Here is a 17085-nt window from a genome sequence, read left to right on the forward strand (position 1 = left end):
GAAAAACACACTCAGATATTAACTAGGTTTGAGCAGCTCCCCTCAATGAAAAGCAAATGAACGAGTAGAAACTGATATTTCAAAGAATCAAGCAGCAAATACAATAAAACACCTCAAGATCCTCTGCATCTGCCTGCAGGCAAGTTACTTGTCAAGCATACAAGGAAGCACAAAGTACCCTGAGGTAGAAACACAACTACTCACTAAGTGCTTTGGGGATTTTACTGAGGATTATCCCTAGCTCAGTGCTGTACACTAGATGCTCATTAGCACATGAGTAACGGTAGGCAGCTCCTGGACTAATATTTTAATCAAAGAAGTGCAGATGACCTTTGAGACCACAGCACACTGTGAAGCAAAACACAGAAATGGGTGTGCTTGGATATTCACCTGAACAACACAGCACTGACCCAAGCTAAAATGCTCATGTTGACCCCCACTAGCACAGCCACAAAATCAAATAAATAATGCTTCTTGTAGTTTCCTAAGTATTACAGACAAAATTGCTCTCTTCCCAGATGAAAGAGACCTTTATCTTGAAGACTATGATCTTACATGACACAAAAGATGACATAAGAGGCTTACTTGTAAAAGAACGCTTCAAGAGGGGAATTTAAAAAAACCACCACTCAGCCAGTAACTTCAGAGAACATTTCTTGGAGGAGTCTCAAAATGAAAGCAGCTCTGGTAGCTTTTCTTTTTTTCTACTCAGCTGTTTCAACTCAAAATTTTATAGCTTAGAAAGCTATGTTTCTTACCTGTTAAGTGCACACTGCTATAAAATACCCACGGAGACAACATTTAAACATTAGCTATTTGGAATGCTGGTTGGTGCAACTTCAGGAAAAAAATCAACTCCATCTGCTCTTACTGGTAACGCTTAAGCATTAGGCAGCATTATACTTACCAGTTAAGAGTACTGCAAGTAGTTTTTCTTAACAGAAGTCATACATGTTTAAAGAACAACCTAAGAAAAACTTTACTTAGCTTTATTTATAAAACCAAGAGTTAAGAGATTGCTACGACCTTCAGAACATGATACCAGAGGTTAATTACAGAACAGCAATGAATCCTAATAAAAACATTAGAATCCCATATTCTAAGTATAGTCCCTGTCCCTGGGAGCCAGCTGTGCATAGTGTTCTTCCTGCAAGTAGCCTATCATCTTCCCAGAAAACAACAACAACAAACAAAATTAAAACATCAGCAAATAAAGCTGCCATTTAAAACACCTCCAACTTACAGGGAAGTAATTCACAGAAAGTAATTACAGAGGACAAGTCAGTACTGGTATTTTTTATACAAACATGCAATCAGAGCACAAATGGGGGAAAAAAGCACTTATATTTACACTTACTCAGTTTTTAAAACCGTGTGTACATTGTCATCATTTAAAGTGCAAGCTACATGTCTGCTGAATTGACTGAAGGCATAACAGGTGAGATGGAAGTTAAAACGCTGTCACCAGCAGTTATACAACTAACCACAGATGCCAGTAGCATATTTCAGACCCTGACCAACTTAGTGTGTTACTTCCTCTTGTATATTACCAGCCAAACACATATTCCATTGCTTTAGATACAATACTTTCATCTTTCCTAGGAGTCTGTCTGTCAGAAACAACCTAGAAGACAGAGGGGGAGGGGGAGGAAGAAAGAAAATAAAGAGAATCAGCCAACACACTTCTTTAAATAGTTTCTTTCATTTCTTAAGTGCTACTATATTTTGACAAAATATAGTTAGAAGATATTCAAAACAAGACCTTAACCTCAGGTGACAAGTCATCGATCCATTAGGTTTTATTTTTTTATTTTAGAGACTGAATAGACTGAGGCTGCATGCAAACCACACCTTTAAAGACACAACAGGAGATGATAAAGGCTAAGGTCACATTGAAGTCAATGTGTATAGAGCCTCATACACCTAAGGGGACTTAACACAAAGAAACACATGCTTCCATTTCCGACAAAATACCTGATAGTCACTACTGGAAGCTTTATACGCTGTTGCAAGTGGTCTCATTGTAGAAATCCTTGTGGTATTATTTGCAGGTTGTACTGGTGTGCTGACAGACTTTGTAGGTGGAGTGAAAACTGAAGACATTGAGGATGTAGAGCTTCTTTCAAAGTTTTCCATGACACTCTTAAAAAAAGAGGGTTAATATCACGTAAACAAATAGTGAAAAACAGTATTTCAATCATTATTATTTAGAATCATCTAGTATCTAGGATGGTTTGATAAAATATATTCATATTTCAAAGGAAGCAAAGAACACAGGTTAACTGTGCCTGTGAGTTCAGATCCCACGAGTTCACACCAGCAACCATTTTCCTCACTGCAATTACTTGTTTGTCAGATTAGGCTATTGAAAAAGAAGTGTAAGCTTCTAGTCTCTTTGCTGTATGTACTATATTTCAGCCAAGTTAGAAACACTGCAGCAGCCTTAAAGTTTTTTTTTCAGGCCCTATGGAACCTAAGTAGCATAATGCCCTTCTTAAATACTTGCAAAATATCTGACCTGATCCATGTAGGACAGTCTCCAGGCCTTTACCAACTTGCAGCTTTCTGCTAAAATTCAGCTTACCAAGGAGTTTTGCTCAGTCCCCTTAGCAAATGGTACAAAAGGAGTCTAAAGGCTCCATTTTTTTAGGCTTAGGTTTATAAAGGAATGCAGGTAGACTGGAAGAGGCAGCAAGTCATTTGATGGGAACCACAAGTTCCACAAGACCCCAGAAAACAAGACGGGAAATGACAACCAACCTCTGGAGACCCTATTTGCTACATTTAGACTCAGTGGAGCAAAGCAGTCAACTAGCCTGAAGACAACAGAAATTCAGCAGTAAATCTGGCAGAAGACAGCTATTCAAAACACAGGATAGCACTGGTGTCCAGTGTGGGTGGCAGCTGACTCTGCTCAGCACAAAGGCAATCTGGAGAACTAACCGCTACTTTTAAATCAGAAACCTAAGCACTGATATCAATTCCCTCACATCCAGTTTGCTATTGCAAGGAAGAGTTGTACAGGCTAATGCCAAACCCTCAATGGGTTAGTCTCTAGAAATCTCTTACCTCCAAAAATACAGGTTAATGATTTCTTTACTGCTATTTGAAAGTGGACACTATCCACAAAAGGCACAATGAAAACTCAAAAGCAACCAAGATCAGATGTCTGACACATGTCTTAGATCATCACTTCTAGTGTTCCATCTTAAGAGGCAATTGATAGAAACTGGACACCAAAACATTCAATAAGGTTAGAAGAGACTGGAAGGCCTACCACCAGACACCCATAGACGAAAAGGGTACTGAAGTACATTTGTTCCTGACCTTCAATCAGTGTAAGAAATGTTTCCAACTAATAAAAACTGAAGGAGTTGCAAGCCCAATTTCTGTGGCTCCCTTCTCACAATGGTTTACATTTGAAAGCCTGCATTACTCTTTAGCAACAAGACTTACCCTTAGAGGACACCAAAAAAATAACCTGTGAACTAGTAAAGAATGACTGACATTTGCTTAAGCTAATGTACAGTAAGTAGCCAATGCCGAGTGCTGCAAGAATTAATGGTGAGGGCACCATCAATGCCTAGAAACTAATAGCTGAGGATAAAACTAGTATGAAATACAACCACGCCTACCCCAACCAATACTGACAAGACAAGGACAGGTTTTGGTGGATGCAGCTGGGAGCACAGAACCAGGACTACCTTGCTAACAAATTTTCAGACTGATGTACTAAAATAAACAGCAATGCCAGAATCAGATACAGTCACATTAAAAAGAGGGATAACTAGGAGTAGTAACAGCCTCCATCTGCCAGCAGGTATCTATCACAGCACCTAGATGCCACATATTTCAGTCGGGGAAACTTGTATCTCAATTGACTCCTGTTATGGTTTCACTTCATCTTGTACAGCAATATAATTCTGTGCGTTGCAGCTTCCAAGGAGTGAAGAGACTTCCTATAATGATCCTTCTCAGCAGGAAATTTTGTCAAATACCGAAGAAAAACTCACCTATGGTCTAACAGACACTACCTATATAACTGAACTACCTATGCTGTGTAATTAAAAAATAGACGTCAGGGAAAATAAAGGGGATTCCAGAGTGCATTATATTTAAATAAAAGCCACTTACTTTATCAATACATGGCTTGACACCAATCATGATAGATTCACCAAAAATTCTTCCATCTTTGCTTAAGGCTTTCCGGGCTTGAAGCTTCGACTGATACCGAATATGCATCCAGTTTCCTGTGTTGGACATCTGAATGGGATTAAAGGAAAACTGTCAAATTTAGGCTTTTAAAGAACAAACCAGAATGTTTTCAGAACTAAGTCTCAAACTAAGACATACCACATGCTTTAATATGTTTCCATACTGAGCAAACTGTAGAAGAATATACGAAGCTGATGCTTGAGGAAATCTGAAAGACAAAAAAGACTCAAAAAATAACAAGTAGTTGAATAATTCTGGTGTTAAAATACCATGTTTTGAAGGGGATTTAGAAATCCAAAAAACAACAATGTGTCATTGTCATTTTAGAATCAGTGACTTGAGAAATATTATGTTCTAGGCACTTTTATCTCACCACATACCTCACTGGTGGAACAGCTATCTCATTCTAACTTGAGAAAATTAACATGTAGCTTAAGTTAAGGTGCTCCACTAAAACATAAGTATTTTCTGGCTTTGAGCACGATTGTATTTCCTGTAGAACCTAGCAATGCCAGACATCAGCAATGCCCAAGTAGTTCTTCCCATATGCTGAAGACTTCACCCTTGTTTTTTGTAATACTTTGAAAATCAACTCACCCAAACACAGTTACCCATGTGTCATCAAGTTGATCTTCTGAAGTCAGGGACTCACCCTGAGTATAAAAAGGATCTAGCTGAGCAGGAGATAGAGTAGTCTTCCTAGGCTGCCCAATACTTGCAGGACTGAACATAGCTGAAGCTGTAAAATTCAAATTACATTGTTTAACAACTTACTTTCACAACAGAGATCAGCTTAAGAGCCTACACTAAAAGAATAAATTCAGTATCAAGCATTTCTCTTGTATATGGAAGAGTCTGATGGAGATCTACTTGCAGACACAAAGAGTAAATCAATTCCAACTTCACAACTGCCAGCATGCTAGTAAGTTTTATGATTAGCAACCTAGTTTTCTGCTCAACCGCTCAACACCAGCAGCTTAATACAGAAGCCAAACAGGAACGTGACAGTGCAATTAAGCTTTGCAAGAAGCCATACATAAGATGGGAAGCCTTATGAAGATGGAAGGCGACCCATTCATCTCAGCTGCTTTACCCAACTCCAGTCACCTCTGTGCTCAGTTCAACAACAAACTCTGAATAAGGAGTAAAGTTGATTGAAATTCAGTCACAGAGTGGAAAAGCATTCCGATTCACATCCACATACCTTTTGAAAAGCTAGTAAACAAACATGTACATTCCTTGACAAATGAGCAAGGAGATAATGCAGCTTGCATAGTGCTGTTTGTGTATTAAGGAAAGCTGTAAGAAAGAAAGTTAACGTTTTGACAGGATATTTACCTGTTCCAGGAGTTGATGGCATAGTTCCAACCAGTGGGCTCTGTGTTAAAGAAAAGCTGGCCTGCATCAACATAAAGTAACACGTCATTTTTACAGGTACATTTCTCAGATTAGAAGAGATCATTTTCAGCTAACTTAACCATCCAGTAAGACAATCAACTGCCTTAAGTTACTCCTAACTTTTAAGAGTAAGGACAGATATTTACATGTATATTTAATACAAAGTTATTAAAAGTTATTGGACAATGTTTTCACAGCCTAGCAGACAATAGCTCAGACATCCAGTAGTGCTCAGCTACTATATTTTGGATTATTAAGCCAAAAAAAATAATGCAGTTAACTTTCCTGCTCAGAGGCTTAAATGCAAGTATCAGAGACGGTATCTGAGTGTAAAGCAAACCCCAGAAAAGAAGCACCACAAACACAGGATTGAGGGTCTGCCTACAGCATTTTATCATCTAGCAAGACAGAGCTACTGGTAAACAAAAAGACAGTTTATTCAGGCTTAAGTCGAGGTTTTTGTCATAGGAACTGAAACATCTGCTACCTAACACCAATCACACATGCTTTGTGAAACCAAGTAGCTTTAGGTATCAAGACTCACAAACCTTCTAGTCTAACTTTTATCAAAATAGGCATTGCACTATTGCTGTAGTATAGTAATTCACACAGTCAGGTGAATCCTGATGGAAAGGATGTCAGTATCCTAAGCTACTAGCATCTGATTTTCAGTGTCTGAAGGGCTTAGAAATGAAGGGAGCACATCCCTCACTTGTATTCCTTTTCACCAGACTTACTGTCCCTCTCAACTACTTAGTGCGACCAAACTGAAGGAAAGTATACTTAAGATTTTTAGCTGCTAGTAGTTATTTTCTTTTTAAGACAGAAGGATTTCAATATCCAAAACAACTGTAGTGTATTTTTACCCTGAATTGTGGCATTCAGTAGATACAAGACCAAACAAATTAGAGCACCTGCAGACCTAGCAACATGCATTCCAACAGACACGCTGGGTTTTTTTAGCAAATATCCTGTCTTTTAAGACAGTTTTGGATTCTGTCCTTCACAGAGAATTTGAACTTGCAAACTAAACATTTCAGAAGGCAACACTCGAAAAAACCCTACTCGCATAGGGAAAGGCTGCCTCCTTCCATCAAAAGAATGATGCTCACTGAAAAATAACCCACTAACGCTTGACTGCTCAGCTGAGGTAAACAGTTGTGCTTATTATTAGAAAGACCTTCTAGAAAGTTTACTATTATTCTTTCAAAATAGACCCCATGTCCCTGCCTGAATTTCGATTAGATGTTCTACTCAGCATAAAATTCCTCCTTTTTCACGAAGTGCCTCTATTGCCCGCTAAAAGAAAACACATATTTGGACCTTTCTGGCAATCAGCAGCCCAACAAATTTACAAGAAGGTGAACTACAGGAAATGGCCTCAAACTGCAGCAGGGGATGTTTATATTGGATATTAAGAAAAAATTATTCACTGAAAGGGTTGTCAGGCAGTGGAACACACTGCCCAGGGCAGTGGTGAAGTCACTATCCCTGGAGGTAGTTAAAAGATGAATAGATGTGGTGCTGAGGGAGATGGTTCAGTGGTGGACTTGGCAGCACTGTGTTAACAGTTGGTCTTGATGATCTTAAAGGTCTTTTCCAACTAAAACAATTCTGTGATCTTTTGTGAAGAATAAGCCAGTATCTAAGCCACTTACTGGTCTTCTTGAGGTTAGAGGTGTTGATCCGAGGCCAGGACTAGATAATTCATCATATATGCTTCTAACCGGTGGAGCCCCACTTTTATCTTTATGTGTAGGGACTACTGGTTGTGGGGGAGATCCTCCTGCAATTAAAAAGAACAATGGGAGATCTCACTGCGTCCCCCCTGTCTATTATCAATGCTTTGCAGCTACAATAACCCCTTTTAAAAACCACTAGGTGAAATTCACATGACTGTTTTCCATTTCATAAATATTTTCCTCAGGGGTTTGTACGTGGAGGTGATCAGAGGGATAAGGGAAAAGAGCAAGAAGCAGGAGACTAACAGACCAATCACAGAATATATCACATTGGAAGGGACCCTTAAACATCATTCTACTGGTAAGTGAAAGAAAAGAAAATCTAAAATTATCTTGCAGTACTTTAACCCTCAAATGACTAGCACACTAACACCATTACTTATTCCAATTACACCAACTGATTTAATACAACAGCAAAGATCACCTATTACATGCAATTAATCAATGAAGTTGTAAATAACTCAACCCTCTCAGAGCAGAAAACAGACATACTCTATCACCACCTTGAAAACAAGGGTAAGGATTTTTTCTATCTGGATCAAACCAGTGGATGAAAAGAGATGAGCATCTACAGTTAGGAAAATTCACTGCTCCAGCCTAATTATATCAGGCATCAAAGCTATAAAACCGACCACTACATACTAATTGAGAAGTCTGGCTACCTGTGGCTTTTCAGACATCACTGAAAAGAAATCAGCAGCTTGCAAAAGTTTTATTTAGCTTGCCAGCAGATGTCTGTTTCAAGTCGATTTCAAATTCAGTGAAAACACTCATGCCTGTATATGCAATCGCCTTGTAAAGAGCTGTTGAAATTGACTTGGTATCAGAAGAGGTTCATGTTAACTTCCCTGTAAAAGCAACCTTGAGCTCATTTATAGCAAGTTATAAAATTACAGGAACTCAAGTCTGCAGTAGTCATGCGGATCAGTAAGGCAAACCAAATTTTTACTCTCAGGACAATTTTTCAGCAGTAACAAATTCTGACCTGCAAGTAGTGGAGACCTCATTTCCACGACACCAACCGAAGGGCCACTTAAAGCCCGTGGCTGCGGCGTCACCGGCGCAGGTAAATCGCCCATCAGGAACCCAGGAAGAAACTGAGCGCTAGCGCCTGGTTTTGGGGATGTGGGGGAGCCAAGAGTCATTGGCTCGGCTCCTGTGGTAATGAAAAGAACATTTAAAAACACGGACGATGCCACATGACCGAGCCTCTTCCCCGTGACTTAATTAGTGGTTCGATTAAAGAAGCGTGAAGTACTAGTAAGTGACTAAGCCGGTTCTATTGTATTTTCCAAGCAACCAGTTGATCCCAGCCTTACATTTCTGTAACTAGAAATACCACCACGCAGAGACCTCACGCTTAACCCTTTGGTTACAGCTCGATTGCTGATTTTGTGAGCAGCGTTGAGGTCGGGGTGGTTTTAAAGGCGTTCGCCCCGCAAAAGGAACCACGCCGAGGCTGGCTTCTCCTCCCCGGGCCAGCCGGCTGCCCGCCCCGGCCTGGGGAACGGGCTTGCCCACAGCAGGCCAGGCCCATCGCCACCCTCCCCGCGGCCCTGCCGCCGCAGCCCGCAGCTGCCCCGGGGCTTCGGGGGGCTCCAGAGGCGCGGCTGCCGCCCCCCCGGCCCATTGCCCTTTCCCGCCGAGGAAGGAGCCCCTGCGGCCGGGCCCTCCCCGCCACCCACACCTCCGCCCGGCGGTGCCCGGGCTCCCGCGGCAGGGCCCGGCCCCGCTCCCCTCAGCCCGCCGGGCGGGCACGGCCGGGCCCCGCCGCCTCGCGCGCCCAACGGCCCCGCGCGCGCCCAACGGCCCCGCCGCGGCCGGGCCGGGCCGGGCCCAGCCCGAGGCGGGAGGCCCGGCAGCCCCGCTCACCTGCGGCCGGCGGGTCCGTGGCGAAGGCGGCCATGGCGGCGCGGGCAGCGGGCAAGGAGCGGCAGCCGCTCCCCCGGGCGCTTTCAAACCGGACGGGACTTCCTCCCGCCGCCGTCACTTCCGAGCCGCCCGCCATCTTGCCGGGCGGGGCCGCGCGCTGCGGTCGGTCTAGGCCTTTCAAGCGCAGCCGGTTCCCACCCCCCCCCCTGCACGGGCAGGGCCCCCTCCCGCAAATCGGGTTGCTCCGAGCCCCATCCCACCTGCCTTCAACACCCGGAGGGAGGCGGCAGCCGCAGCTTCCCTGGGCAGCCGCGGCCGGCTCCTCGGGAGGGGCCGGGGTCTTGCTGCCCCCGCCAGCCCGGGGCTCGTCCCTGCGTGAGGGGTGATGATCGTCGTGACACGCACGACTTGTGAAGAGCTGCGGTTCCCGTTACAAGCGCGTGTCCTGGATTACGTCTAAGAACTGGGCTGCCCTTGAGGTGAGCTGTGAGAGCTGAGCCGCCCGGGAAAAGGGCCATGAGCCGTTTGCAAGGCGTCCCCGGGCCCCCCACATCTGAAGTGGGGACACCATCACCAGCTCTCCCGTGGAAAGGGAGACATTATGACAACAAAACAGCTGTCGGGGGGGTGTGGGTGTAACCCAAAGCTTGCACCAGCAAGGACACTGAGAAGAAGACAGTGTTGTCACACGCAAGGACATGTTACAGTTCACACCAGTGGTGCGAGGAGAGAATATTGTATCAGAAACCCAACTTTTCGCATCACTTTAGCACAACATTTATCCAAACACAGTGCTCTTTTTATTTCGTTGCATCTTAGTGTATCAAACAATTTAGAACTGGTGTGAAGGCCACAAAAAATACACTAATAAAATCCTTTACAGCGTTCTGCTTGATTTCTTAACGTGCATCTCAGTACGGTTACTCCATCTGTCAAGGTGGCCTATCCTATAAAGTCTGTTCTTTATACACGACGTGGAGTGAGAGGACAGCAAATAAGGACCGAAAGCAAAGAGAAGGCAGTAAGAGTGAGTCAGAGACAGGTTGTCATAAACATTTTTTGCACCAAAATGACCTACCAAAAAATCCTGACAGCCTGGTTCCAGCACTTTCAAAAGAGCATTAAAGCACTTCAAATCACTACTAGATAAGAAATGGTAGAAGGAAATGAAGCATTACAGCATCCTATACCTTTTTACTTCCATCAAAAGACCATCTACTTTAGTTTCCAAAAATACACGATGGCTGGCTAGCCCACAAAATGCAATAAAATCCTCTTTCGTTGCAACATAAATTTAAAATCCAGTATCAAGGTACTTTATTACATTATCATTTTATTACCTTGATTTTACAACCAACTAGAATGCATAAAGATTTGATTTAGTATTAAACAGGTCATTTTAACTCAGTTATTTTATTTCCTTTATTGCCTGCATTCTCTGAAAATTATATTAAAAATAAATTTCTATTTCTTTCCTAATATTGCAAGGAAAATTTAACTTTCTTTTATTAGTGCTCTAGGAAGAGCTTATTCTTGGGAAAAATCAGTTCTGAAGTGAACAGAATAGCATTTGGCCTTTAGACTACATGCAAAAAAGAGGGTCGAAGGGGAGTCAGAAAAGGAAATGTGTAGAGAAAGACTTAAAAATGCACATGTGAGAGGGGACTGCAAAATGAGAGATGAAAGTACATCCAACATCTCTTATTGTCTAGCCAAAATGGACTGTTTCACTTCTCGCTTTTGATCAGTCGTGATCATTTATGCTTCCGTTTGCCTTTATATTCTGTTCTTGGTACTTGTGAAGCTGCTCCACGAAGCCAGGATTCGGACAAGCTGCGGGCCTTGCATTTTTCACCAAGGAATAGGCTCTAGCAAAACTCAGTCTTTCTGAATTCATTAAAAAACCGATGACTATTGCAGCTGCACGGGAGACTCCTGCATTACAGTGCACCAGAACGACACCATCCTTCAAGAATCAAATGAAACATCTTACAGTTAGCAGACAGATAGCAACAAGTACCAGAAACTTTATATGAAAATCTATTAAGACTTACTAACAACTCCTTGCCCCACAGCGAATATTTACACATATAAGCAACTCCAAACACAGACATGTAAACCCAAAATTGAAGTTATTTTTCTAACCGAAGCCACTTAATAATTAATTCAAACCTAATCATAGTTTAGAACTCAAAACCATTCCCATCCCTTTCCCCAAGACCCTGCAGCAGCCCCCTCATGTGAAAACCAAATCATAGACATCTGGGACAGTAAGATCCCTATCTAATTGGGTGCCAATTTTAAGATAGATTTTATCTGCAATATGGAAAGGAACTTGACTGTATCTTGTTACCAGGTTAAAAACACAGCCAGGCAGCAAACAGCTAGGCACACAGGCAGATTTTAGAACATCTCGTAGTTTCAGCCGTACGCTTCTTGCGTACTCTGGCGTTCTTCAGTGGAGATTCTGGGTAAGCAGGATCGTGCATAGGAACAGAAAAATCAGAAAAGATATCGTGTGATTTGCAACAAATCTCTACCTCCCCGTCACGCCGCTGGTACGACTGTAGGGGCTGGCAAAGGTCCCTTAAATGGGGACTAAGATGCAAAACCCAGCACTACAGAACCTCCCATAAACTCACACGTGTCTCCTTGGGTTATTCAGGCTTACCCTGAATTACCCATAAAATTAATGCTTTTATCCTACTTAAACATTTCCCACACAATCTCTGAGACAACTGAAAGACACTACAAGTTTCATTAAGAAGGAACAGGTGTGCGTTAACACAAAGACAACTAGACAATCTACTGGGGCTTAGGAAACGTTTGCAAGGTCCAGGCTTCTTGGTAGCATATTTGTACACCAGACTACGACCTGAAAAAGGCTCCATTCAAACTGCCAAATGCCACTTTCCCAAAAAAAGACCCTGGCATCTCCATATTCTGAATAAAGACACTGAAACATGTCACCATGTGCTCAGATATTTAAGGCTTTACAAATAGATTCTAGATATAAACAGCATGCTCTGTCTGCCCTTAACAGGCACAAATTAGTCAATGGGTTTTTTACCCAGAGGAAAAAAAAGACCTTAAAAGCAGCAGGGTTCCCTTCCAGGAATGTAATGGCTTTTGTTACAGACCTGGGAGCTGGAATTATCTGGTATATTAATAAAGACACAGAGCAGAAAATGGTTCCTGCTCCAAAAATATTCCAGCTTAAATAAAAAGACCAAGAAGTATGAAATTGAGTGTTATTACCCTTGTTGAAGAAATGGCAAGCTGAAACTAGAAGAATGACTTGCTCAAGTTAACAAGATGATGGCAGAGCTAGGAACTTAATCTAGGTCCCTGCATCCCAGCACAGAGAACCACAACACCCCCCTTTTTTGCAACTGAACTCACATTCCCTTTGCACTGCCTGCTGGAAATTGGTATCTTCATTCCCTTTCTCCCATTGGCAGGGACATGCTTCCTCATCACCAGAAATCACAGACTACAGCAGAGTGAAAGCAGACTTGTACATGTGTTTTAACTACCTGAGGAAGTATCAGTGGGTGACCTGTAAATCCACTATCTCCTTTATAATAATGCCATTAAAATTATGGTATCAAAAATTATACTTATGCCACTGCTAATGAAGCCACTGCTGAAGCTTACCCACTGTAGATCTGGAGTAGTTCTTATTGATTTAATGGGAGTTCTTTCAGACATAACATAATTTACATCAATATCTAGCAGTGGCATTGAGGGTAAAAAATAAGCATGGAAAGTGATTTTTTTTTTTTCCCCATATACATTTCATCCTTTATTTTTCTCTTTCACATTTCTTTTACATTTTGTTTTTTTAAATGACTCTTCTGTTGTACAGTGCCAAAAATTATGTAGTGATACCCATGGAACAGACATGAAAATTACTGCACATGAATGAACATGGGCAGTAACATAAAATCAAATTTAATACTGAAAATATTTATCTTTCCTTGCTAATGTCTGTTGCTTCTTTATAAAAAGATGAATTTGCCATGTAAATCCTAACTAATTTTGTATTAGATGTGAATAAAGAATAAAAGTGAGAAACAGATTGCAGACATGAAATGCATCTGTTTACCAAGAACTCCTTGCTCTGACCTTAACAGCCTAACCTTTGCTGACCCAGAAATGCTCCATGGCCTTGCAAGAACCTCTTAAGATTCAAGATGAAGTTAGGTTTTTTTACATTTTTTCACAGAGGGAAGCAAAATCACTTTCTATCAAGAAAAAAGGTCATTAAACTGGCTACACACAGTGGGCAAAAAGCCTCACCAGGGAAATAAATTTAGAAGAAGCATAAAGCTCCTGAGGGATCCACTCTACTGGGCAGTGGTACCAGGGCTTTCTCTTTAGGAGGCACAGGGAGAGATGTTCACCAATAAGCTAAAATGTCCTCCCTGAAAAGACAAGATTTTAGAGGTTTTATAATTAGATATTAAACAGAAAGATTTTTAAAATTCCCTCATTCGCAGCACTATGATCTGACATGGGTCACCTAACATGTAATGGAAAATCTGCCTGCCAGTTTGGAGCCTAGAAGAAAAGGTGAGCTCTGATCCGTATCAGAATTTGTACCATGGTGTCTACAGACCTGAGCAGTTACAGTTCTAGGAAAGCCACTCCTGTCACAAGTACAAGCTGGCAGTGCCTTATTAAACAGTGCAAGCTTTACTTGCATTCTCAAATTCAACTCCTCTCATACTCTTCCATTAAGTTAACCACATTCTAGTAGTAATTTCTGATATATCATGCTCTTGCACCAGTGAACACCTCTCCCCCATGTTAGGAAATGAGAGTAGTATGGCTTTGTGATTATTTAAATAGAAGAGCACTCCATGACACAATTTATCATAAGCTCTTTTAACACTATTTTGACCAGGCAAATAAAATTATTCAATCCATCCACAGATCTTTCCTCATACTACTATAACGTACCTCATGAACTGATCCTGGAGAACATCTATTCCACCAGTTACCTGCTCTGTCACCCAACTGTCCCATTAGGAAACTATTCATATTGCTGTAACAGTTTTCAGGAAAAGCCCTTAGCTCATAAAATACTAACTGGAACATAAACACCAGTGGCAGAAAGAAATCCTGTGCAGTTATGAATGGCAAGTCTCATTTAGAAACTAAGTGGAAACTGTAACTAGAAACCCTGAAAAGGTCCTTAAGTGACCATGTGTATCACATAGCTCATCAATGATAAATGAGAGAAGGAAAGAACAGTGTGTCACACAAAGAAAGCCAGGGCAAGACTATCTTCTTTTATCCCAATCTACATAAATAATGAATCAGGTGGCTATGGTGAGGCGGCCTGCTTGTCAGGTCAGTTTTGATCCCAAAGTTATAGTTGTCCTCAATTACACAGCAAGCAGGAGTCAGGGATGGTCTTGGATACAAACAAGTCAGCCAAGCAACCCCAGGAGTCCCCTCACCCATTTCCTATGCAGTGTCTTCCAAAGAATTTTGTTAGCAGTTCAATCACTGGTTCAACTCTCTGACAGTCTTGGGACACAATTGTATGTGGATTCGTGGCTCAACGTGCTACATCCTCAATGGATGATCAAGGAAAAGCACCAGGAGGGTAGATGGCTGCCAACAAACCACACAGATCTGTAAAAGCTCTGTCAGGCTTGTTTCTAATCCAAAACAACATCCCTGATGGGTACATTAAAGAAAATACAAAAGTTTCCTTCTGTCAGATATAGTGATTTAGACTTATGATGGGATCTCTTGATCTAAAGTCAGCCACTGGTCCAACTGTATTAAAGAACCATTTCTCTAAAGCACAGGGTAATAAACCACCTAAACAGGATAATTAGTAGCATTATTATTGATACACTGTACCTGAATCTTGGCTTTCTCAATGAAGTCAAAACATTCAGGGAAATAGGAGGTAATGTCAGTTTCTGGGAGGTCCAGAATAGAAATAGACTTGTATATAAAGTCATCGAGGAAGGCATTTTGGACTCCATATGCCACATTTAGAACATGAGTCACCTAAGTCCAAAAAAAAAGGGGAGAGGGGAAAACAAAAAAAGGTGAATTGTTCATTAGTTGTACACAGATTTTACGACTGCACTGCTCAGTTTTACATACATGTTCTGTCTGCAAAATTTTGCTGCATGTTAAAATGTTTTCTTCTGTTTTTTAAGAGGAAATGAAAAGATCTGTGCTCAGCCAGACACAGACTAGAGTAAGGACCTTTCAACAGAAAAGGGAGTTGTCAGTGCACAAAGGGAAAATAAAAGAGAAAGCAATAGGAATAAGAGCACAGACCACCCATCAATCCCCCAAATTTCAAGCCTGCCATAACCCATCAGCTTAAGGTTCCTCCTGCTGAGTTACCAGTCCCATTTACTGGAGCAGAAGGATTTCAGAGTAAACTATACCTGTGCACTTGGCAGGTGAGATCAGTTCTGGTCTCCTGCCACCTTTGCTCTGCCCAGGCTATGGCCAGGTTGTGGGTTCTTTTAACTTACAGTGAAGAGACATTTAAGATGGCATCAGCTGCCAGCCTGGTGCACTCCCTGTCCTGCAGAAGCACCACTGTCCCGAGGTGGTGCTTTCTCACCCCATTACTGTAACAGAAGAGCAAAAAGACCAAAGCTTGGGACAGACTTGGAGCTGCTGCTTTGTTGTTCTTGTGTCATCAGTCCACGCAAGGCAAGGAGGCCTGAGGCTGCCAAGTGTCTGACACTGAAGCACATGCAGGAATCTGTTCCGTTCAACAATTTGAACAAGAACTAGTCTTGCAAGAGAAGTATTTCAGCTTCTTGCAGATACCCATCCCTCTGCAAATGGAGCAGCCTTATAAAAATGCCAATACAATATACATTTTTCTTTTAGTCATTTGAGAATCATAGAACGGTTCGGGCCAGAAGGTACCTCAAAGATATTTCCAGGCCTCCCTGCATGGGCAGGAACACCTCCCACTGGATCAGGTTGCTCCAAGCCCGATCAAACCTGGCGTTGAACCTTTCCAGGGATGGGGCAGCCACAGCTCCTCTGGGCAGCCTGTGCCAGTGTCTCAGCACCCTCGTAGTGAAGAGTTTCTTCCTCACGTCTCATCTAAATCTCTCCCCTTCCAGTTTAAAGCCATGAACCCTCGTCCTACCACTACATGCCCTTGTGAACAGTCCGGCTCGGCTTTCCCGTAGGGCCCCCTGAGGCACCGAGTCTCTCAGACTAGTTAAGGTCAGGACACGCACTAGCAGCACGGCGTCAGGTGCGTCTGTACTCACGTGCGAAGTTACCTTATGCTTTTTCATCGTCTCCAGGTCGTGAGCAGCGTCCTGCGACCCTGAAGACCAAGACAGCCGGTTGAAGCCCGCACCCCGTCCCGGCAGGCAGCACCGCAGCCCCGGGAGGCTCCGGACCCCGCCCCGACCCAGCGCCGCGGCAGCCCCGGCCCCACGGGCAGCCAAGGCCCCGCCGGGCCCCACTCACCCAGCAGCAACCAGGGCTTCACGACGCCGACCTGCAGGTCAGCGCTGAGGTCCTGCACGTAACCGGGCGCCGCCGCCGCCTCCTCCTCCACCTGCAGGCAGGCGCCGCGCCACGTCTCGATGATCCTTCTGCCGGTCAGCGTGGTGACGCGGGTGCGCTGCTTCCGCAGGTTGGCCCTGGAGAAGCTGCGGATCTCCTGGGCGAGGGACTGCATGGCCGGGGCCCGCCGGGGCCCGACGCTGCCCCGCCACCGCCCCGCGACCGCCCCGCCACCGCCCCGCCGCTGCCGCCCGGCCCGGCCCGGCCCCGCACCGCCCCGCGCCCCGCCTCACGCCATTGGCTGCCGCCCCGCGCCCCGCCTCACGCCATTGGCTGC

The 17085-nt window shown here is 43.3% G+C and overlaps 2 protein-coding genes across 3 annotated transcripts; both read right to left on the minus strand.

The window, feature by feature from the left end:
* Positions 1-968: 968 nt before the first annotated feature.
* On the minus strand, positions 969-9341 carry NUP35 (nucleoporin 35). The gene is made up of 9 exons (XM_051624211.1): positions 9228-9341; positions 8341-8511; positions 7272-7399; positions 5554-5614; positions 4813-4954; positions 4354-4423; positions 4135-4263; positions 1975-2142; positions 969-1624 (listed from the first exon to the last, which is right to left on the minus strand). Exons 1-9 carry the CDS (start codon positions 9259-9261, stop codon positions 1547-1549), a joined length of 981 nt encoding a protein of 326 aa, XP_051480171.1. The 5' UTR covers positions 9262-9341; the 3' UTR covers positions 969-1546.
* Positions 9342-10004: 663 nt separating this feature from the next.
* Positions 10005-17003, minus strand: DUSP19 (dual specificity phosphatase 19). 2 transcript variants are annotated; one of them, XM_051624213.1, is made up of 4 exons: positions 16710-17003; positions 16517-16563; positions 15108-15260; positions 10005-11193 (listed from the first exon to the last, which is right to left on the minus strand). In XM_051624213.1, the coding sequence occupies exons 1-4, from the start codon at positions 16921-16923 to the stop codon at positions 10972-10974; spliced, it is 636 nt and encodes a 211-aa protein (XP_051480173.1). In that variant the 5' UTR covers positions 16924-17003; the 3' UTR covers positions 10005-10971. The 2 variants fall into 2 exon arrangements, with proteins under 2 accessions (XP_051480173.1, XP_051480172.1); XM_051624212.1 differs by having other exon boundaries at positions 16505-16563.
* Between the last annotated feature and the right edge of the window lie 82 nt (positions 17004-17085).

The sequence above is a fragment of the Apus apus genome, chromosome 6 (genome assembly GCF_020740795.1).
Source record: "Apus apus isolate bApuApu2 chromosome 6, bApuApu2.pri.cur, whole genome shotgun sequence".
Taxonomy (NCBI): Eukaryota; Metazoa; Chordata; class Aves; order Apodiformes; family Apodidae; genus Apus; species Apus apus.

Excerpts from the sequence above, each read along its gene's own strand:
- NUP35 (XM_051624211.1), bottom strand. The coding sequence starts at position 9,261 with ATGGCCGCCTTCGCCACGGACCCGCCGGCCGCAG. Across the intron at positions 7,400-8,340 it reads GAGGTCTCCACTACTTGCAG|GAGGATCTCCCCCACAACCA; the intron begins GTCAGAATTTGT and ends TTTTAATTGCAG. Across the intron at positions 4,955-5,553 it reads GCCATCAACTCCTGGAACAG|CTTCAGCTATGTTCAGTCCT; the intron begins GTAAATATCCTG and ends TGAATTTTACAG.
- DUSP19 (XM_051624212.1), bottom strand. The coding sequence starts at position 16,923 with ATGCAGTCCCTCGCCCAGGAGATCCGCAGCTTCTCCAGGGCCAACCTG. Across the intron at positions 16,564-16,709 it reads GAAGCCCTGGTTGCTGCTGG|GGTCGCAGGACGCTGCTCAC; the intron begins GTGAGTGGGGCC and ends CTTGGTCTTCAG. Across the intron at positions 11,194-15,107 it reads TTGAGAAAGCCAAGATTCAG|GATGGTGTCGTTCTGGTGCA; the intron begins GTACAGTGTATC and ends TGATTCTTGAAG.